This window comes from Crinia signifera, chromosome 11, assembly GCF_055691185.1.
Source record: "Crinia signifera chromosome 11, ASM5569118v1, whole genome shotgun sequence".
In the NCBI taxonomy this organism is placed as follows: domain Eukaryota; kingdom Metazoa; phylum Chordata; class Amphibia; order Anura; family Myobatrachidae; genus Crinia; species Crinia signifera.
This window is the reverse complement of record NC_139227.1, coordinates 31,365,602-31,388,860: the sequence shown is the minus strand read 5'-3', so window position 1 is coordinate 31,388,860 and position 23,259 is coordinate 31,365,602. Positions and strand designations below refer to the sequence as shown.

General features: G+C 47.5%; 1 protein-coding gene across 1 annotated transcript in view; it reads right to left on the bottom strand.

Moving 5' to 3' along the window:
* The window catches only part of BCAR1 (BCAR1 scaffold protein, Cas family member), a 92,686-nt gene extending 73,154 nt beyond the window's left edge, over positions 1-19,532 (bottom strand). Inside the window, exon 1 of the mRNA XM_083165107.1 lies at positions 19,021-19,532. Coding sequence (XP_083021233.1) covers positions 19,021-19,032 — 12 coding nt within the window. The 5' untranslated portion in view covers positions 19,033-19,532. The remainder of the gene's footprint in view (positions 1-19,020) is intronic.
* Positions 19,533-23,259: the final 3,727 nt, after the last annotated feature.

Genomic DNA, 23,259 nt, shown 5'->3' with positions numbered 1-23,259 from the left:
CGAACGCTTCTTAAGGATCTAATAGTGGAGCCCGGGCAAGTTTGGCGACTGCTGGGGCTGAGTACCTGCCCGGTGGCAAGGAACGTGGTCATATGTGATACATCACATGGACCCCATGCAGGCGGCTCAAGGGGGGTCGGACGGCCATAGAAAGCTGCGATACATCGCAGTAGTGTATGGCCAGCTTTGCTTTGTATCAACGTTTCTGCAGCTTAGGCATTTGCACGAGGCCTATGACCGCCACAATCCTGTTCACGGATTACCACACAGTGTAAGGATGCACTTACTATCAACAGATACCACTCTCGCCACATTCATCGCCCAAATCCAAATGCACCTCCTCAGAGAAATATGCTCACAAATCCTTTTGTAGTATCACAAGGAGATCTTCAAGGCTGACCCCAAGCCCAGTCCTTCAATCACAATCCAGCGTCTATTGCTGGTACCAAATTACATTACATACTACTCTACCCGATGTTACAATTATACTTCATGCATTCATAGCGATAGGCAGCCATCTTGAACTCAGACAATGCAGTGAAGCATGTCTGTATCTACTGATGACTAAATTGTGGTGACAAACTATACTTGACTAATTGCCCACTTTCGCAAACCACCGCACAGACAAGAGGAGGCAGCTTGGTGACGCTATTCACGTAATCATACCAGCACGGCAGAGCACATGCATTCTCTGATACTCGGGTGCGTTAAGCATTGACTTACCCCTGTTGCCATGCCAATAACAGGGGATACTGTCATGCGTGACCACCCAGTGCGTGTTCAGTTTCCTGAGGTGATGATAACAGAGGAAGAATTGCACTACAACTTGCAATGCTGGGATCCTTGCTCCTTAGGGCATTCCTACGCTATATATGCTTTCCTAGACACCAGCTATAGGGAGAGATGTATCAAACCTTGACGAGAGGTAAAGTACCAACTGTGGCAGATACAGCATATTTTCACATGAGGATAAGGTTTAAAATCCAGACCAGGTTTTAGAGGAAAATTAGATCCAGTCCAGGTTTCCTAACTGATGTGATCAGGGTTTGGCTAATTATCGGCACATGTGGCTTCCTGATACAAGTGTTTCCAGGGCAGGAGGTTATGGTTCCTAATAGTGGATAGCTGCCCAGGTGATAGGCCGAGGGTGTGGGCTACGAAATGGACCACTGGAACACTGTCAGGAGATTGTACTATGCTGTGACACCTGTATGCTGCAATGCTGTAACCATCCTTGCCTATGCGGTGTACCCGGTATGCTGTATACCTGCTACAAAATAAAGACCAAGACTTAATTTTATCCAGTGGATGTGATTCCTTGTCACACAACCAATCGGTTTATAACTGATATGTTAGAGGCAGTGGCAGAAGCTGAGTGACTGGTGTTTTATCTCTCTCCAACGCTTGATACATCCCCCCACAGTGCTGCTATCGCTGGCTGTGAACCTCACAGTTATGTGCCAGCAGCAGTCTCCTTATACAGTGTGGTTCGGCCGTCCACACCATATATGACATAATACAGGATAAGTGCCGGTTATCACCGTTACACCACACATGGCTCCGTGCAGATGCTCTGGGTTACTGTGTGTTTCAAATTGCATTGGCCAAGCTGCATCTGACGTGGCACAAACAGTAGCCGATCTGGCACCTATCGAGAGAGACCTGGGATTCAAAAGTTGTGGCCTCATCTGTCTCTGTCCTCCTCCCCCCCCCCCTCGCCGGCTTGTGTATACTCACACAGCAGCAGCCCGCCCTGGCATCTCAAGCCAGAATCATCCCAAATAAGGTTGTTATGTCTACGCTTCCTCAGCATAAAAATCTCAGTGCGACCCAAGTTGGCCCTGCTGTGAGAGGAGGAGGAGGAGGAGCAGCGGTGATCTGGGCCGGGAGGACAGAACAGCCATCCTGTACATGAATGGAAAGGCCTCATTCCCTAACCATGACTAGCCGAGCATTATCCCAGTAAGAAGCAAAGAACCAGCCTGATATCCTACATTGCATCATCCGCCCCCGGTCTGCCCTTTACTAACTAGCTGACTACAAGTCCTATTCACTTGTAGATCCGTTCCTTTATATTCCACGTTGTGCTAGGAGGAATCTCTGCTGGGTAACCAGACAGCGATCTCACTAATGACCAAGATTCCATTTACGTCACATTATATGAAGTGGATATAGAAAAAGAAAAGCAGCACAATAAGCGGTAGCACCGGACTGCAGCCAAAGTCAGGGCGCTCTAGTTCTTGCATGTGTAAGCGCAGACATTTGCTCGCATGGTAGTGCAGGGATTTGGAGGTTGGGGGGTGCGTTCAGCCGGTCAGCGTTTTCCTGCCCCATGACCAGATAACTGAGCTACCGTGTGGCAGGGATAGTATTGGAGACATTTGTCACAGCCACACTACCCCCCCCCCCCTCGCACGCATGCAAATGGTGTTTTGCATATACATCCATCCACAGGCTTGCGTGTGGGGACAAAATCATTCAACGGTCGCTGATTTTGCAAGCACTCGAAGACCTAAGACACCTATTGTAGTGTACATCCTCTGGCATCAGCTGCCCGCCCCCCACACCTGCGTCACAGACGCATTAGCATGGGAACACCTATGGGCGCGTCCCTTCGCCGCCGCCCCATGCCCGCACTGCCAGGTGCAAACGGGTGGGCAAACTGCTCACACTAAGCGGCAGGGGCGTAGCGCCAATTTTTGCGCGCCCCCCCGCGGGATAATTTCGACGCCCACCCCCCTCCCTAAATATAGCGCTGCCTCAGGCTCCCCGTTCTTACCCTGCCTCCCCCGCCGCGTCTGTATTCCGCCGGGAGTCGGGACCGCATATCTACTACTCTGCATCCCGGCGCCTGGCTCCTTATGAGTCAAATGTCCATTACAAAATGGCCGCCTCCTTACAGCAGACCGTTTGTAAGGATGCTAGAGGAGGCCGTCGCTGCCTCCTCTAGCATCTTAAAAAACGGTCTGCTCTAAGGAGACGGCCATTTTGTAATGGACATTGGACTCATAAGGAGCCAGGCGCCGGGATGCAGAGTAGTAGATATGCGGTCCCGACTCCCGGCGGAATACAGACGCGGCGGGGGAGGCAGGGGCTGGGCACAGTAAGGAGAGGGGTGGAGGGCAGTGGCCGATGCCAGCATCCGGCGCCCATGCAGCCCCTGCTCCCCCAAGCAGCAGCGGGGGCTGCCTTACGATATCTACGCCACTGATAAGCGGCTGCACATGCGCTCACAGCAAGCGGCTGCACATGCGCTCACAGCAAGCGGCTGCACATGCGCATAATGGTATATGTGCAGTCGCTGTCCATCACTCCCCTGCGCGAATAAAATCCTCAGAGATTAGTAAATAGCTGTGACAGTATACAGTATATGATGACTGATGATGAGGTCAAAGCTTCGAAGCGATGTACTAATAGGAGTAAAGTGAGGGGAAGCAGCACACTAATTGGGGGTCAACGTGCTCAGGTGTCGACATTGACGCCGAAAACCTTCGCCGTGTCGATCTTTTGTCACGGTTGATCTTGTGTATGTTGACTTTTTTGTGTCAACAGAGATATTGTCGACCTAATATACCCCACCTGATATCCTGGGATCTCAGCCGAGTACCGCAGCAGCGTGTGCGCCCCCAAATACGCCAGATGCCACGATTGTCACCTCAGGACCTTGAGGACAATGACACAGATGGCTAAATACAGCGACAAATCTGTATGTTTAGGTTCGGGGGCAACGCACATTCTCCTTTTGTGTTAACTAATTCATTCCATTAATGCAAAGACGGGCAACATAGTAATTAGCACTCGCAGGAGGCGGAGTGTTTAGAAAAACATTGTAAGATATTTATTTAGAGTAGACTCTGGAAGCCTATTCATACAGGCCGGGGGCAGGAGCCATTTCTAGGATGAGCGGCTGAGAGCCGAGCATCTCTTCCTATGCCGTTTCCTCTGGAAACCTTCCACTGGGATTAATTTAAACAATGTACAGAGGCGACATGTCTGTGTGTATTACTCTCAGTTCTAGACTCGCTCTGCCTTGTTTTATCTGCTAGGTAAAAGCAGAATATGGTGACTTGCAAAATTGCATTTATTATGTGTGGGAAAAACTGCTGATATAATACTGAGGCAAGATAGCCATTTATTTGTACCATCCATTCAGAATTGTAATTTCATTGATAAAAACGAAGTAAAACTATGCAACGGTCTTATCTGTCAGACTGTGGAGGCGAGGGACACATAGGGCAGTGAGGGCTAACCTTGACACTCCAGCTGTTGTTGAACTACACATCCCAGCATGCCCTGCTACAGTTTTACTATTTGGCCATGCTAAAACCGATGCAGGGCATGCTGGGATTTGTAGTTCAACCACAACTGGAGTGTCAAGGTTAGCCATTACTGACATAGGGGGAAATTTGCTAAGATTAAACTTCACATTGGGCAACCAATCAGAATCTACTACTTATTTATTTAGCACTCTCTAGAAGATAGTAGACAGGATTTGATTGGTTGACCATAGCAACATCACATGTGAAGTTTAATCTTAGCAAATTTCCCCCTATGTCAGTAATGGCTAACCTTGACACTCCAGTTGTGGTTGAACTACAAATCCCAGCATGCCCTGCATCAGTTTTAGCATGGCCAAATAGTAAAACTGTAGCAGGGCATGCTGGGATGTGCAGTTCAACAACAGCTGGAGTGTCAAGGTTAGGGTGCCCACACACTAGAACGATTTTTTTGGCCGATTTCCGATAAATCGGCCGATTTCGCTCCAGTGCGCGCTCCCGTGGATCTTTTGCTAAATCTTCTGATCTTACGTGCTGCATGAAAGATTAGAAGATTTAACAAAAGATCCATAGGAACGCACACGGGATCTTAAGGAGAAAAATCTTTGGTGAAGATGTGCGCTTGCCTGAAATCTTTGGTCCAGGACAGGCAAAAGATTTGGAGGCTAATTTATGCGCACATCTTATGATCGCAGATCTTTCTAGTGTGTGGGCACCTTAAGCCATCACTGCCCTATGTGTCTCTCGCCTCCACAGTCTGACAGATAAGACAGTTGCATAGTTTTACTTCGTTTTCATCATAATTCACATCTTAGCCAATTTCCCCCATAATAATGAAAGTTCTTATCTGCTACTGTGATAGAGATTAAACAAAAAGGATGTCAACATACAGACCCAAAAGAATATGAAAAACATTTGTCTAATTTTTGACCTGTCTATATTTTAAATGTCGGTACTTTGACCATGTTGGTATTTTGACTGTTGGTCAATAGCTGTCGGTAGCTTGACCGTCAGGATTTTAATTGTAGGTAAATCATACCGAACCCCTTTATAGTCATCCCATATTCACCTGCGCTAAATGGCCAGGTAATTCGGTACACCGGCCATTCCCACCTGCTCCTTTACCTGTGGCATTATATGGCAGGGTAGATGCTGTTTATATTACTTTCCGCAGAGAGAGGTGAAGGAGAGAGAGGGGCTGACGGAGAAGTCCAATGACTTATTCATCATCACTGATTAAAATTGATGAACACGTCTATTAGGGGAGGTAGTTGCATATTCTAGTAACGCTGCTGAGGGTCAAGATGACGCCAATGTAATGTTTACTGCAGAATACTGATGCAGGAGTCACATTATTTAAAGCATTTAAACCGTGACATTATTATGAAGTTAAATATGATCATTTACCATCATCTTTAACATTAGAGTGCCGACACAGTATACTGTACATGCCTTTCAATAATATAATAGGTCACTGTACTGGGACGTAACCCCTATGTCAAGGGTCAGCTCCTCCCCCTATATAATGATCTGAATCCCTACATTGGGCCTAATCCCTGATGTTACCTTCATTGCGCAGGGTTGCGGGGACAGGTGATACTAGCAGAGCGAGCGCAATAATGAGGACAGAAAAAGTCCCGTCTGGAACAATAGCTGGCCACAGAATATGCTGCAGAGAAACTAATTAGGTCTCCTGTCTGTTAGCGCAAGTACCGGAACAATCAGGCATTGTCTATAGCAGAGGAGTCTGGATTAGGCTGCAGCTAACACACAAACAGCCCTGTGTGTCTCATCTGCCCAACTACTGCTAGCTGTATGGGATTAGAGCCAGGGTCCCCATCCAGCACATTGTGCTAGACCCCAGCAGCGTATGCTACACAGCGAGTCTTTACATGGTTCTAAGTGGGCACTCTGCTGAGCGTACAATATGCCTCTATAGGACCCAAATCTTTCTGCCGGATCATCCATATTGATTACTGCTGTTAAGACCAGCCAGACTGGAGAAGATAGACAAGCTGATAATGGTCTATCTGGCAGAGGAGACTTCAGATCAGCCTGATAGCAAAAGTATAGCTCCTGGAATAAAGGAACGCTGTCTATACAGTACACTGCATATGTAACTATGAGACACTACTATGCATGCTTCTGTGTACTAGATTTAGGTGCCCCTCTCATTCCATATCCAATGCTGGTGTCGACCTGTCACCGTAATACAGGTCGACACCACTAGGTCAACATGCGTGAAGGTCGACAGGACTGAAGGTCGACAGGACTGAAGGTCAAAAGGTCGGCGTGGGGTTTTCACTTTTTTTTTTTACCCGAATGTCGACCCAGTCGACATGTACACTGAAACGTAGCACCGCTTCCCCTCGCCATGCTTTCGGCACGGTACCCGGAATGTTCTGCATAGAGGTACGTAGGGAAATAAGCAACGTACGGTCACCGTAATACAGGAATTGCGCAGTTCAATGCCGCACTGATGTATAATACAGGCATGAATGATAGACGTTAATACAAAGTACAGTAACGGGGAGATTATACCCCCAGTTATCCCGCAAGGGTAATTAATGTTGATACTGGGATATGTGTGGGCCAGAATTATGCTGGAACAGGCTGGTGGACATCAGGCAGTGAGTGCTGGGCCCTGCTGCAGGGGCTGGACAGTGGATCTGATTCAGTGCACCATAATTAGCATCCAGCAGCAGGAGACCTTTCATATCAACAGCTGACTGTGGGCTGCGAACAGGCCCCACGCTGGCCCACACCATTACAGGAGCTGTGTCATGTTCTCTGTGCTACCGTAGCAGTTGTTTCTTAGTGGAGACAGTGCAAACAGCTAACACACAGCACAGACCTATGCAGGCAGCAGTGGTGGCTCATTGCAGGTCTGAGCTCCGGGTATAAGCACATTATACAGACAGTTCCTGTATGTGTAACAGGGACTGGTTAGATTCTACACTCCGACCAGCTGAGCTTCAACTGTATCTAATACGCAGGGAACCTTGTCCAGGAGTCAGTCCCATAGGCTTCCATCTTTTTCCGTCAATACTCCCCCGCAGCGCTACCCCGGCGGAGGTACTTTAGTGCAAGTGAAAATGCGGTAAAAACCTTCTAAAGTGCATCCCACCCATGCATTGCCAGAGCCGCATGTGTCCGATGTCGGTCCCATATAAAAACAAAGCATTGGTAGACCAATAATAGCCAATATCTCTCCAATAATCCTTTAATGCTCCGAGCGTTATCTTGCCTATGCTATATTTTCTATGCTATAAATATATGGAACAACACGGAGCAGGTTCACAAGTCAGGGAACACATTAACCCAGCTATTTTCTGTTATGCACCACAGTTACTGTGAACATGTTCCAAATGAATGTAGTCCCTGTCTCCGATCACTGCGGATGCATTTTCATTTAATTGACAACACTCCAGCAACAGACCTGCAAACACCACCATTACAATCAGCTATATATGGATCACTAATTGGTTGCTATGGGAAACTCTGACTTACACCCCCCCCCCCCCTCCAAGTCTTACAAGAACAGACACTTTACAGAACAATCACTACCTCATTTATCTCATAGTGAAGGATACATTTACACAGACATTTTTTTTTTTTACAGATCCAGAAAAAATGAGAGCCGGCTCCATCTCTGACACTCAAATAGTAATTCTACAAATCAATTGGTTTCCCCCTGACTAATGAATGGCGGTGATCAGACATTTATCTAGTGCAGGATTCCTAAGAGCGGAAGAGAGGTGACATCTGGGCTAAACCACAAAAGCACTACAGTATATCATATCGCAACGAAGGGTAAAGTCACAGCACAACACATGACAGACTATGGCGCGCTTGTTAGACAATGCACCGGAACGCACCAGGATGCACTCCGGGACAGGGGCAGGCAGGGTAGCAGCTGGGGGTGACACATGGGAGAGGAGCTGTGTGTGCACTAAAATCTCCATTTGGGAACGCTTAACAGGATTTTGCATAAGCGCTTAAACGGGGTACATTTACTAAGATGGGAGTTCTATTGAAGTTGGGATGTTGCCCGTAGCAACCAATGAGAGTCTACTTTTTTTTATTTAGCACCTTCTAGGACAGGGATATGGGTCCAGATGTATCAAACTTCAAAAAGTGATAAAGTGGAGAGTGATAAACAACCAGCCAATCACCTCCTAGTTGTTGTTTTTCAAACCCAGCCTGTAACATGGCAGGTAGGAGCTGATTGGCTGGCTGTTTATCACTCTCCATTTTATCACTTTTTGAAGCTTGATACATCTGGCCCATGGTCATTAGGTGGACCTTACTAAGGTCGACATGCATGGTCAGTTTTAGCAGTAAAACTTGCAGGGCATGCTGGGATGTGTAGTTCAACTACAGCTGGAGTGCCAAGGTTCTCCATCACTGTCCTAGGGGTATGGTCATTTGGTTGACCTAATTTAGGTCGACATGTGTTGGGTCGACCACTGAAGGTGGAAAGGCCTTAGGTCGACACCTGAAATAGGTTGACAGGCCTAAGGTCGACACAAGCATTAGTTTGTATGGGAAGGTCCTCAGTAAAAAGGTGGACATGAGTTTTTCCCGTGGGACTCCCACCTCACTGTTCCCTTTCCCATACAGACAAGTGGACGCTTGTTCTCTGCACCATTTTTGGACTGTCACTTGCCAGTCATTATAATCTGTAGTAATATAGGAACGCTATGGAGGTCTGTGCTACTGTATACTCCAGCAAGTGTTTACCTTCCTGCATGAAGAACAGAGTGTATGGAAAGGTCAGACCATGTCACTACCCAGAATCCATCTGCATCGCACCACCATCAGCCAGGAGAATTTATGGCTTTGCCCTTTAACAGGGACTGACAATGTCTATTCAGTCCATTCTACCTTCTTCTGCAAATGGCACGTTACCATAAGACTACTGCAAGCCATTCCGGAGACTGGTTTTAGGTTTGTGAATGGATTTAGAGGCCTATTTATTACCACTAATGGGCCCATTACACACACGGAAACGCCCCTTCGTTATTAGGATGAAGCAGACTAAAATGCAGCAAATCTGAGTGACCCATCAGATGGTGTTAGTTCCCGGAGCCAGGTTCCTCCCTGCAAATGAGGATCCAATCAGATCACTCAACCATGCAGGTGGGGGCGGGGACACCTAACAGTCCAGGTGTGAAAGGATACATAGGGGCCTATGTACTAAGCCTTATGAGGAGATAAAGGGGTCAACGCACTACGCAAAGGGGAGAGAGAATCAGGAAGTGAGAGATTTTTTTCTCCAGTTTGTTTAAAGCGGCAATCATTTCCACTGCAAAATCAAACAGTGTAAATGATTGCCGCCTTAAAAAACCTGTAGATTTTTTTACCAAATCTCTCACCCTATTACATTTCACACAAAGTGTATGGAGATTTATGGGGGAATTTACAAAGACGGGAGTTCTGTTTCAGATGGGATGTTGCTATGGGCAACAAATCAGAATCTACTTATTATTTATTTAGCACCTTCTAGAAGATGAAAGATAGTATCTGATTGGTTGGATAAAGCAACATCCCATGAGAAATAGAACTCTCATCTTATACCCCTTTTACACCAAAACGCCGGGTCGCACCCGGCTTTTTTAGACCCAGGTTCAAGCCGGGTGCGACCCGGCGTTTAGTGCAATTTACACCAGACAGCCCGACCCGCACCCCCTCTTCCCCTCCCGTCCCGGTGCTTGGAGATGACAGGATGATGTCATCTCCAAGCGCCAATCACCGCCGCCGCCGGACCGGAACGCTGCTGGGGGCAGCCCAGCACTAAGGTAAGCTGCTGGGCTGCCCCCAGTCACCGCGCGCACCCCCCCCCCCGCCGTCACACAGGAGGTGAATGGATGCCGCACACAGGCATCCGTTCACCTCCCTCCCCCGCCGCTGTCTGCAGGGTATTGCAGACAGCAGCGCCGGCTGTCAGTGTCAGGCTGACAACCTGCGGACGCTGCGGTCCGCAGGTTGGACGTTCCCCATTCATGTAAATGGGAGCCGGGTCATCCGACCCGGCGTTCCCATTTACACCGCCCTCTACCCAGGTCCTAGCCGTGTTCTACCCAGGTCAGGACCTGGGTAGAAGTCCCGTGTAAAGGGACACGGCGTTAGGGATTTACACCGCCGAAGATCCGGGTCTGATCCGCCGCTGACCCGGATTTTTCGGCAGTGTAAAAGGGGTATTAGAGAGTTCCCCCATAGGGTTCTATTTACTAACCTTGGAGAGAAATAAAGTGGACAGAGATAAATTGCCAACCAACCAGCTACTAACTGCCATAACAGCCTGTACCATGGCAGTTAGGAGTATAAACAAGGACGCTAGAGCATGGAGCCCAGTAAACCTAGCATCCGTCACAAGCGACCGCCAGAGCGCGCAATCACCCGTACACACCAGCCATGCAGATACGTCATTACATATTGTGCCGCCACCGTTCCAGCGAGCACCCAGATTGACTGTGGCTTGGGAACCGCGGATATAGAAGTAAGCACTGAAGTTGTGGCCATTTGGGGGACACTGGACATGGCAAACAGCAATTTACACTGTATTTATTAATAGGCCTGCGGCGCTAGGATGCCATTGCCTATTGTATACACTGTTCAGTCAGTGATGTATGTTCCCACTTTTGAACTTTAGGCGGATGGGGGAGGGTGATTCCTACACTGGGCAGGATGCCCCACAAAGACCAGCGCAGGGATCAGAGGACAATCGCTCCGGCACAAACACCGCAACGTGTGAAACCAGGAGATTTTTGTCGGGTTCTTGACAATGCTCCAAGCTGAACTCTCGGAGGAATAACGCTGCTATTCTTCAGCGGAGAGCGCCTCACAATGAGCTTCCGGCAGGGAAGGGGTTAACCAGACTTCCTCTCCCAGTATGGCTTCCAGCTGGATGTCCTATGGCCGCTTCCTTGGGTCAGACAGCTCCTGTTGTACCTTCCTTCCTAGCAGCGGCATTGCCCTGTATGGTGCACCAATGGAGGAAAACACGCTGCTGCGCAGGAATGTATAAACAGGGCTTCGGTTGAGACTTGTTAGCGGGCTGACACCTGCATGTTCAGGCCTTCAATGTACCCTGAGGACATGAAAAGCAAACAACACTGTCCCTGTGTACACAGGAATCGTCTGAAATGCAGTAAATGTTCTCTGTCTCCCTGCAGGCAACGGTCGGCGAGATTCCCGAAACCACCACTGATTTCATGGTGTAGACAAACTATCTAAGTATGCTGTAGGTGCGTAAAACGCATAGATTCACGTAGAGGCCTAGGTATAAACGTATGGGGGGCATTTACTACGATGGGAGTTCTATGAACAACCAATCAGATACTGGGCTAGATGCACGAAGCATCAAAAGTGAGTGATAAACAACCAATCAGCTCATGGCTGTCATTTTTCAAACACAGTCTGTGACATGAGATGTAGGAGCTGATTGGCTGGCTGTTTATCACTCTCCATTGTATCACTTTTGAAGCTTAGTGCATCTGGCCCAGTATCTGTTATCTTCTAGAACAGGCATGTCCAAACTGTGGCCCTCCAGCTGTTGTGAAACTACACATCCCAGAATGCCGTGCCATAGTTTTAGCATTCCCTAATAGCAAAACCTGTGGCAAAGCATGATGGGCCTTGTAGTTTCAAAACAGCTGGAGGGCCATAGTTTGGACATGCCTGTTCTAGAAGGTGCAAAATAAATAAGTAGAAGGTAGCAACATCCCATGTGGAATAAAACTGCCATCTTAGAAAATTTCCTCCATCATTTGCATGCCTGACTATAAGTCATACTTGCCTACTTTTGAAAACTAGTTTCAGGGAGATTATAGTTGCGCACCATTGAGGGGGCGTGTCATGCTCCACCCAAAGGGAGTGTCTAGTTCCATATATGGAGAGATTGTGAAAAGAGATTGTGAACGTGGCACCTAGAAGCGTGGTTGTGTAATATAAAATTACTTATATCCAAATGTAGATGAACCCCAAAGCTACTATACTTTCCAGAGTGCTGGGAAATGGTGCTCATGATTCAATGTAAATGTATCTATCTCTCATTCCTTTTCCCCCAAACATGTAATTGTGGGCTAGGTGAAATGAGGGAGATTGCTAGACTAATGAGGGAGAGAGGGAGATTGCTGCTATTTCAGGGAGTCTCCTGCAGAATGCAGAAGGGTAGGCAACTATGCTATAAGTGTGTACATGTATGTGAATGAGTAATTCGCTAAGGGGCCCCTATAATGATCATTCCTGATTCCATAGTCGGGGCGGAAATCAGCTATTTCAATTCTAAAGCTGGATACACATCAGACAATGTGGGTACATTTACTAAGATGGGACTTCTATTGAAGATGGAATGTTACCTCTAGCAACCAATCAGATGATACTTATATATTTAGCCCCTTCAGAAGATAATACATAGAATCTTTGGTTGGTAGTGTTCATTTTAGCACCTTGAATCTTTCCAAACCTGTGCAGTTCCTCTTCCCTGCCTGGGGTGTCGCTCTCTGCTGTGGTGCTTCTAGCACAGATCTGATCTGCATATAAGTGCTGATATACAGACCACACTGTGCTAGAATTAACACAGCAGAGAGAGAGAGAGACACCCCAGGCAGGGTATAGGAACTGCACAGTTTTAAAAGATGCAGGGTGTTAAATGAAGACTAGGCTGCCGAGGGCAACATTCCATATTCAACAGAACCCCCATCGTAGTAAATTTACCCCTGTGTACCCAGCACTTCACACTTGCGATGCCGACAGGGACAGAGTGACAGCAGCGGCCATACTGCATTCGGCAGCATGGCCCTCACTAACGGCATCCCCACCGGCCCTGCATGTGGAGCTGACATGGGATGTCGCTGACGACCCTTGGGAGAGCACATCTTCAGCGACAGTACACACTGGATGATTTAAACACTTTGACTTTCCGATCTGTCAGAATCGCCAAATCGTTAAAGTGTACAGTTAGGCGGAGTACACACTAAACAGACATGTCGGCGGACCAGCCGTCACAACAACACAGTAATGTATTTTGTTTCATAACTTTATTTTGATATCAAAAATGAATCCACCAACCCCACTTCCCTTTCCCAACATACCTGGCGAGAATTGGGGAAGGGCCAATGCAATTGTTTACCGATATCTGTGTTCTGAGAAATATGAATTATTAACCCTTTGAGTGCCAGCATCTCTGTGATAGATGTTCAAAATATCCACTAAAAATCGCCAGCGTCGCTCACATTTGTTATATGAATTCAAATAAAAAAATGTGTAAAAAAAAAAGATGATATTTCCTATATGAGGCAAAGATTACAGGTCGTTAAGATGAATAAAATGTTTGCTTGCCAATTTTCACACCTATTTTGACAAATTTAATTGGCACTCAAAGTGTTAAGTGCGCCCGGGAATTTTACCAAATTCAATATTGATATATTTGTATCACATTAATTTTCCATGATTCCGGACAAGATGCCAGGAAGAAGAACCTGCCTCAGAGAAATGTCACTCCAAAATAAATGCTTACATGTTTGCCTGGCATTGCGCTAGACTGTTCCAACAATGGGGTGACAGCATTGACGAATAACTGAATTGCGCAGATGTTTGTAATATTTCATGTGAATTTGTGCCAAAGCAAATTTTCTATTTGTTTAATTATAATTTCTCAGTAAAACACATTTGCATAAATTATTCTGTGCAAATTAGAAGAATTGTTTAATGCTACAAGTAAAAAAGATGGGTTCTCAAATGAGACAATTTACTATGATCTAGGGACCTTGCGGCGAACAGGTTTGGAAACGAACATAAGGCAGTATCCCGGTAATAACCAATTATATGTTTACTTTCATTGGCCCGTCTGCGTTTTCCCAGACACTTCCCAGCAATTCGTTGGGAGCGACCACCATTTTTGAGGGCACGCCCCATGAAATGGCTGGGATGCACCCCCACACGCCCACTCCCTGTCAATCACGCTGCGATCGGCTTGCAAATGGAAACAGTCATGCCTCATACATGCACATTGAGGCCAATGCGCAGTAGCCCAAGCATCGGCCAGCGTCTGAATTTAGACCTGGCTGATCAAGTCCGAATCAGGCCCCTGATGACAGCAGATGACAAAAGCTGGCATCTAATTGGTGGCTCGAGTTACACGCTCTACAGTGTTATTTAATGGCCCGCCAGCATTTTTAATAAAGATAAGTTTAACCATAAATAAATTCCAAACTATTTCCAGCTTGGTGATTTCAAGGCGGAGGATTATTTCTGTGACAGACTTTTCCGTTAAGAGAGGAAATTCCCGTCTTTCGTTGTACTCTAGTGACCAATGAGCAGTCTGTGACATCATCCTATCACCATGCAAAGTATGTGAGCAATTAGCCACCAATAAAATCTGGTGGCCATATAATATTGAGAAATATCTTATATACTGCAGCTTGCTATATGTGTGCAATCCTTCCATCCACCCACTGTTCCTGTTTGCTTTACAGCTTGCTATCTGTTGGTGAATGATTAATGTTCCGTTCTTCTATACAGTAATCAGCAGTGGGGCCCACTCACTCCAAAAGGTTACGCGATGCCAGCTATCCTATAATACCAAGATCTAGGCCAATTATTTACAGAGATTTCAGCTGGTGCCAGAAGGAAATTGACTCATTTTTAGACCAAATCCAACTCTGAAATGCAGATTTGGAATAACGAGAATAGCTCTAAGCACTGTCTCTTTCAGTCCTGAAATGTGCTGTCACCTACAGATGGGATTCTTTGTGGTAAAAGCGGTAGAGATGGAGAATGTGCCTAGCCATGGGGATTGCACCCACAAACAATGGTACCAGAACAAGAATAGTTCTAAGCACTGTATCTTTCAGGCCTGAAATGTGCAGCGCTGCAATGTCGCCTACAGTCGGGATTCTTTGCGTTAAAAGCGTTAGAGGTGGAGAATGTGCCAAATCGCGGGAATTGTACCCAAAAACGATAGTGCTTAGAACTATTCTCATTCTCAAACCGTCTCTTTCAGTCCTAAAATGTGCAGCACTGCAATGTCAACTAAAGTCAGGATTCTTTGCGGTAAAAGTGATAGAAATATGAAATGTGCCTAGTCATGAGAGTCGTACCGACAAACAATGGTATGAGAACAAGAATAGTTCTAAGAATAGTCTCTTTCAGTCCTGAATTGTGCAGCACTGTGATGTCGCCTACAGTCGGGATTCTTTGCAGTAAAAGTGTTAGAGGTGGAGAATGTGCCTAATCGTGGGGATTGTACTCAAAAACTATGGTATGAGAATAAGAATAGTTCTAAGCACTGTCTCTTTCAGTCCTGAAATGTGCAGCACTGCTATGTCAACTACAGTCAGGATTCTTTGCAGTAAAAGTGATGGAAATAGGGAATGTGCCTAGTCACTGGGATTGCACCCACAAACAATGGTATGAGAACAAGAATAGTTCTAAGCACTCTCTCTTTCAGTAATGAAATGTGCAGCACTGCGAATGTCAACTACAGTCAGGATTCTTTGCAGTAAAAGTGATGGAGATAGGGAAAGTGCCTAGTCATGGAGATTGCACCCACAAACAATGGTACAAGAACAAAGAAGAGTTCTAAGTGTATCTTTCAGTCCTGAAATGTGCAAAACTGCAATGTCAACTACAGTCGGGAGTCTTTGCGGTAAAAGCTATAGAGAAAAGGAATGTGCCTAGCCATGGGAATCATACCCACAAACAATGGTATGAAAACGAGAATAGTTCTAAGCACTGTCTCTTTCAGTCCTGACATGTGCAGCACTGCGATGTCAACTACAATCAGGATTCTTTGCAGTAAAAGTGATAGAAATAGGGAATGTGCCTAGTCAGGGGTATTGCACCCACAAACAATGGTATGAGAATAGTTCTAAGCACTGTCTCTTTCAGTCCTGACGTGCAGCACTGCGATATTACCTACAGATGGGATTCTTTGAAGTAAAAGCATTAGAGATAGAGAATGTGCCTAACCATGGGGATTGCACCGACATACAATGGTACCAGAACAAAAAAAGTTCTAAGCACCGTCTCTTTCAGTCATGAAATGTGCAGCACTGGGATGTCACCTCCAGTCAGAATTCTTTGCAGTAAAAGCGATAGAGATAGAGAATGTGAGTAGTAATGGTAATTGTACCCACAAACAATGGTATGAGAACGAGAATAGTTGTAAGCACTGTCTCTTTCAGTCCTGAAATGTGCAGCACTGCAATGTCACCTCCAGTCGGGATTCTTTGTGGTAAAAGCGTTAGAGATGGAGAATGTTCCTAATCATGGGGATTGTACCCAAACAGATGGTATGAGAACAAGAATAGTTCTAAGCACTGTCTCTTTCAGTCCTGAAATGTGTAGCACTGCGATGTCACCTACAGATGGGATTCTTTGCGGTAAAAGTGTTAGGGATGGAAAATGCGCCTAGCCATGGGAATCATACCCACAAACAATGCTACATAGCTGAATTCTTTTTTGCCCTTTCATTTGTATCTATTCTGGTTCTGCACAGTATTTCTGTCCAACAAGTACCCCTGGATGTAATTATAGATTTCATTTCACTGGAGCTATAATCTAAAACACATATTGGCAAGGACAGGGAGAAGTCCACCAGGTTTGTAAGAGATGACAAATGAAGCCTGGTTGTAGGATATATGTTCTTAACCTATTGTAGTGGCATGTTACCCCCCATGGAGTACCGCCATTCTCATATAAAATGAACATTCCTGAAATTCCATTTATTTCATTGCAAATATACATGATTTTTTTTCCTCCCAGGCGCACATCGCAGGTTTGGCCCTCGTCGGGTTACGCAGCTCTCTGGAATGCTATTGTGGGTTAACAGCTACACTGAATCCTGGAGAGTCCTGCAGATTTTTTTCGGAATACGGCAACTCAGAAGGACAAAAAAGTCTCTTAACAGAATTCCTTTCCCAGCTGTGACTGACTTCAAGGAAGAATTCATGATCAAGTATTGTGGAGGCCAGCACGGACTAGTGCACAGGGACATGATGCCACCCAGCCGGCCCATCTCAGTACGTCAATGAGAAACACCACAACCACCAGCATGTCTTGCTTACTGACTTTTTATTATAACACAATCTTGTTGTATTCTTCATTGTATAAAAGGTTCCTCTTTAGTAGTTCTAAAGCTCAGATAGTTGGTTACTACTGAAAATACATAGACTGTTTCCAGGAACAAAGATTTCCAGGGGCAAATCTTTAAAACACTGGACTGCGACTGGAAATTCAGGGACAGGTGGAAACTATGTCTTAACTACTGATCCCACACTAGTAACAAGGGCCGATGACAGCCAGGAAATATGTAACATACATGACAGGGCGGACACTGCTAGACAAACCTGGGTGACATGCCCGGATACACACGCACATTTACACACGCTTTTGTTAGGGTTGGCTACATGGGGGTATCATTTGTATTCACATATTGCTGTCTCTGGCTTCCTTCCTGTCTCTCCTAGACAAACTTGTCCCACTATTTCTTGGCTGTCTCTTATATATGAGCGCCTGGCAGTCTTCTGCCATGCAGACTTTATTGCAGGCCTATATGCAGGTTTTTACTTGTCTTTCTGCTATTGTGGTCCCTTGTTGGCTGTCTCTGGGTCCCCTGAGCCCCCCCAGTTCTGCTGCTCATGTCTCTCTCACTCATCCTAATGACAGTCTCTTTCACTGCTCCCTGCAGTTATGGTTTCACGCTAATCACTGAAGCTCTGAATTCAGCCTCACTGTCTCTTTTCTACCGTATTCTCCCCACAAAATACCATTTACTCTCTGACTGTCTGGAAGCCCACAGGACACTTTTCCCAAGTTCTCTCTGGCAGTCTCTGCTTACCATTGAGATCTCATAGTAACCCTGCAGTCTCTCACCCTTACCTTGCTCCCACACTCAGTCTCTCACATCCCCCTGCACTCAGTCTCTCACATCCCCACTGCACTTACTCTCTCACCATTGGCTGTTTCGCTCTCACATCCCCCTACACTCAGTCTCTCATATCACCCTACACTCAGTCTCTCACCCCTGGCTGTCTCTCTCTCACATCCCCCTACACTCAGTCTCTCACCCCTGGCTGTCTTGCTCTCACATCCCCCTACACTCAGTCTCTCACCCCTGGCTGTCTCTCTCTCACATCCCCCTACACTCAGTCTCTCAACCCTGGCTGTCTCACTCTTATCCCCCTGCACTCAGTCTCTGACCCCTGGCTGTCTCATTCTCACATCCCCCATGCACTTACTTTCTCACCTCTGGCTGTCTCAATCTCACATGCCCCTGCACTAAGTCTCTCACCTCTGGCTGTCTCAATCTCATCCCCTTGCACTCAGTCAGTCTCGCTCCCAGATCCCCCCTGGCCTGCACTTACTCTCTCACCCCTGGCTGTCTCACTCACATCCCCCTGCACTCAGTCTCTCACATCCCCCCTTAACTTACTCTCTCACCCCTGGCTGTCTCACTCACATCCCCCTGCACTCAGTCTCTCGCCCCTGGCTGTCTCGCTCCCACATCCCCCTGCACTCAGTCTCTGGTCCCTGGCTGTCTTGCTTTCACATCCCCCTGTACTCAGTCTCTCACCCCTGGCTGTCTCGCTCCCACATCCCCCCTGCACTTTCTATCTCAACCCTGGCTGTCTCGCTCTCACATCCCCCTGCACTCTCACCCCTGGCTGTCTCACTCTCACCTCTCCCCTGATGTCACCCAGGAGAAGGAGCAGAGAGGGGCAATCTCAGCACTTACCAAATAGTTCATTGTTTCACTTGTATGGGATCCACTCGTAATCCAGCTGTGTAGCAGCGATCTGCCTGTGATCCAGTCCCCCTGCAGGGGATCAGCACCAGATCTGGAGCCCAGACTGCTCCTGCGCCTTGTTACTGTATTCCCAGCATCTCCCAGCAGCACTGGGGATGTCACCGACCAGCTATGTATCCAATGTATCTAATCTGTATCCAGGCTTCTATGTGACAGTCTCTGTTCCCAGCTGCTGTCTCTTTGTCTAGCGCTCGCTCATTGCATTTGCACACAAGCTGGGATCTCTGAAGCCTATGAGACAGCTCTGCAGCAGTCTCTCTACCTCCCAGGCTGCTGTCACACACAGTCCTCGGCTGCCTCCCAGGCTGTGCCCCCGGCAGTGTCCCAGGTTGTCTCTCCAGGTCAGTGACAGTGGGGCTGTCTCCTGCAGTCTCCCGGTATTCCGGGCTGTCTCTCTGGCTCTCGCACACAGACTGAGGCAGAGGAGAGAGGAGGAGATTCCGGGGGAGAGGGAACATTATCCCATCAATGCTCCAGCCCAGAGCCGCTTCCCCGGGCTCCGCTCATTGGCTGGCCCAGATGCTTTATGCAGATGAGCGCAGGGGGCAGGGTGAGGTTCTATCTCCCTAGGTGAGAGGGAGGTGGGAGACTGCCACGGTCTGGATCAAGAAGGCATAGGCAGGGGCAATGGACCCGTGATGTCTCTTCCCACCTGCCTCACCTCACCTCTCACCCAAGAGCAACTTCAGCACCTCGGAAATCTACCCCATCTTCTTCACCAGTCCAGTGTGGATGCAGCACCAACAGAATCTACCCCAATAACAGGAGAAGCTAGGTGCCATGGTGCCTGTAGCAAGGGTATGTTTTCAGTGACCCCCTCCCTGTCCCTTGTACTGAATGGGGGCATGGCCAACGTGTACAAAATAAATATTATTAGTATTATTATATTGATACATTTTATTAGGAAGACAGGTGATATATATATATATATATATATATATATATATATATATATATATACTGTACATACATACATACATACATACATACATATATATATATATATATATATATATATATATATATATATATATATATACTATTATCGGGAAATATGGCTCTTCAGCCTCTTCCAAAAACGGTACTTGTGTATTATCACGGCGCCCATCGCATCGCATACCACTAATTAAGGTATACGATGGCATGCGATGGACCCGATTTCAGCCTATTCCCGGGCTGAGTATACAATTTTAAAATCGCGTCACATCGCATGCCATTACAATGGCATGCAATGCGATGCGACGCGATTTCACATTGAGTCCCATGTTAAATGGCACCCCCAGACCTGATCTTTAATTGTTTACCCACCCTGATGGGTAATAAATATGTGAAATGACCCCACATTGTTAACGACCCCCCACTATCAACACCAACTCGAAGCGTGGCGAGCGCAGCGGTACGCATCCTCCGACCTTTTCATACCCCCACTATCCACGTCGGCGTGGAGTTGATTTTATAAAGTGTGGCGAGCGCAGCGATCCTCCGAGCCCGAAGCATGGTGAGGGGACGCGCATTACTTCACAGGTATACGCGTCCCCTCGCGGGGCTCGGTGGCTCGCTGCGCTCACCACACTTTATAAAGTCAACTCCACGCCAACGTGGATAGTGGGGGTATGAAAAGGTTGGAGGACGCGTACCGCCGCCCCTCGCGGGCTTGCTGCGCTCGGCACGCTTCGGGTTGGTGTTCATAGTGGGGTGGCGTTAACAAAGGGGTCATTCCACATACTCATGACCCATGAGGGTGGGTATACAATTAAAAATCGGGTCTAGTGGGGCATTTAACATGGTAATAAGGCATCTGGGTGCCTGTACAATTAGAAATCGGGGTGATATCGCGTCGCATCGCATGCGATGCAACGGGATTTTTCATGGTACAATGCCCTGCGATGGAAATTGTGGGCGCCGTGATAATACACAAGGGTACTCTTTACCTAGAAGGGCGCCCGCGATTAGAATCGCGGGCGTCGGGAGTAAAAAATCGTGGTCATCGCGGGTAAATCGCGGGTACATAAAAACGGGTGCCCGCGATGACCGCGATTTTCCCATAGGGAACAATGTTAAAAAGGATGATTGACCGCGATTTTACATTCAATGCTTCAATGGCCGCGATTTGGCCATAGGAATCAATGTTAAATGGGCTACAGAGCCCAAATAGGCACAATTAACACTTAAATGTCCCCCCAAATTTTTAACGCCACCCCACGATCCACGCCAACCCGAAGCGTGGCGAGCGCAGCGGTACGCGTCCTCCGACCTTTTCATGCCCTACTATGCACGTCGGCGTGGAGTTGAGAATAGAATAGTGTGGCGAGCGCAGCGAGCCCCGCGAGGGGACGCGGATACCTTCACAGGTAAACGCGTCCCTTCGCGGGCTTCACAGGTGTCCGCGTCGCCACGGACACCTGTGAAGCCCGCGAGGGGACGCGTATAACTGTGAAGGTATCCGCGTCCGCTCGCCACGCTTCGGGCTCGGTGGCTCGCTGCGCTCGCCACACTATTCTATTCTCAACTCCACGCCGACGTGGATAGTAGGGCATGAAAAGGTCGGAGGACGCGTACCGCCGCCCCTCGCGGGCTCGCTGCGCTCGCCACGCTTCGGGTTGTCGTGGATCGTGGGGTGGCGTTAAAAATTTGGGGGGACATTTAAGTGTTAATTGTGCCTATTTGGGCTCTGTAGCCCATTTCACATTGATTCCTATGGCCAAATCGCGGCCATTGAAGCATTGAATGTAAAATCGCGGCCAGCACTAAATTTAACATTAAAGCCTATGGGAAATCGCGGTGATCGCGGGCATCGCGTCGCGGCCGTTAATGTACTGCCCGCGATGCCCGCGATCACCGCGATGGGCGCCCTTCTAGGTAAAGAGTACCTACACAAGTACCCCAAAAACATTTATTGAAGATAACTGTATATTTACCTGCTGTACGCTCACCCTCCCGAGTATCTTGGGTAGCTTGGGAGTTTCTGTATCCCTAAATCACCCACCTCTCTATCTCTCCACCTGAACACTGTACAGTATCTCTGCACCCTAACATGACCCACCTCCCACCTCCCACCTGACCACTTTACCTCTATACTAGGGATGGACAACTACTACCATCAAAACAAAAACAGTGATGTTAGTGAAACATTGTGGTACGACGTCCATCCCTGCACCTCCTCCTGGTCTATCTCTGCACCCCAATATTTCCCACCTCCTCTCTGCACCCTGACAACACCCAACTCCTCCTGACCTCTCTATAGGTGCATACACATGGAAAGGTTTAGCAAATGATCCAATCTTGTTAACGCTCCTGGACAAACGATTTGGAGTCAAATACTGAACGATTGTACAAACGATTTCACATGAACAATTGATCTTTAACGATGGTGGAAGAAAGTGGGAGCCAGTCAATCAGCTTTACCAAATCGTTCATCGTGCATGAAACGATTGTACCACATTTCAAAAGATTGGTCTATGGTCTTTCTGCATGCATGAACAAGCAGCGGCATTTATATTGTTCATACACACGGTGCGATTGGTCGTTACGATCAATCGGGAACACCCACATCGTTTGCCGAATCGTTCCATGTGTATGCACTTTATCCAAGTACCTGACAGCCAAGACCTAATTTATATAAGTTTATTTAAAGTTATTAAGGTGACTGCCAGATGGCTGTGCCAACGTAACTTACTAATGGAACGGTACTTGTGTATTTTGGCGGCGCCCCCGATCTCCATTGCGCAATGTTTTAATCGCATCGTATGCCATGCACCCGATGGCATGCGATGCAACGCGATTTTTGTCCCCTATGCGATAAAAGATTGTATAAGCACCCTAAAGGGTGCTTTTAAGCACCCTAATGGGTGCTTACAATGTTAAATGCACCCCCACACCACCCCCCCCCCCACTATAAACGTGAACCCGAAGCGTGACGAGCGCAGCGAGCCCGCGAGGGGCCGCGGTACGCGTCCTCCGACCTTTTCATACCCCCACTATGCACGTCGGCATGGAGTTGAGAATAGAAAGTGTGGCGAGCGCAGCGAGCCCGAAGCGTGGCGAGCGGACGCGGATACCTTCACAGGTATCGGAGTCCCCTCGCGGCCTTCACAGGTATCCGCGTCCCCTCGCCACGCTTCGGGCTCGGTGGCTCGCTGCGCTCGCCACACTTTCTATTCTCAACTC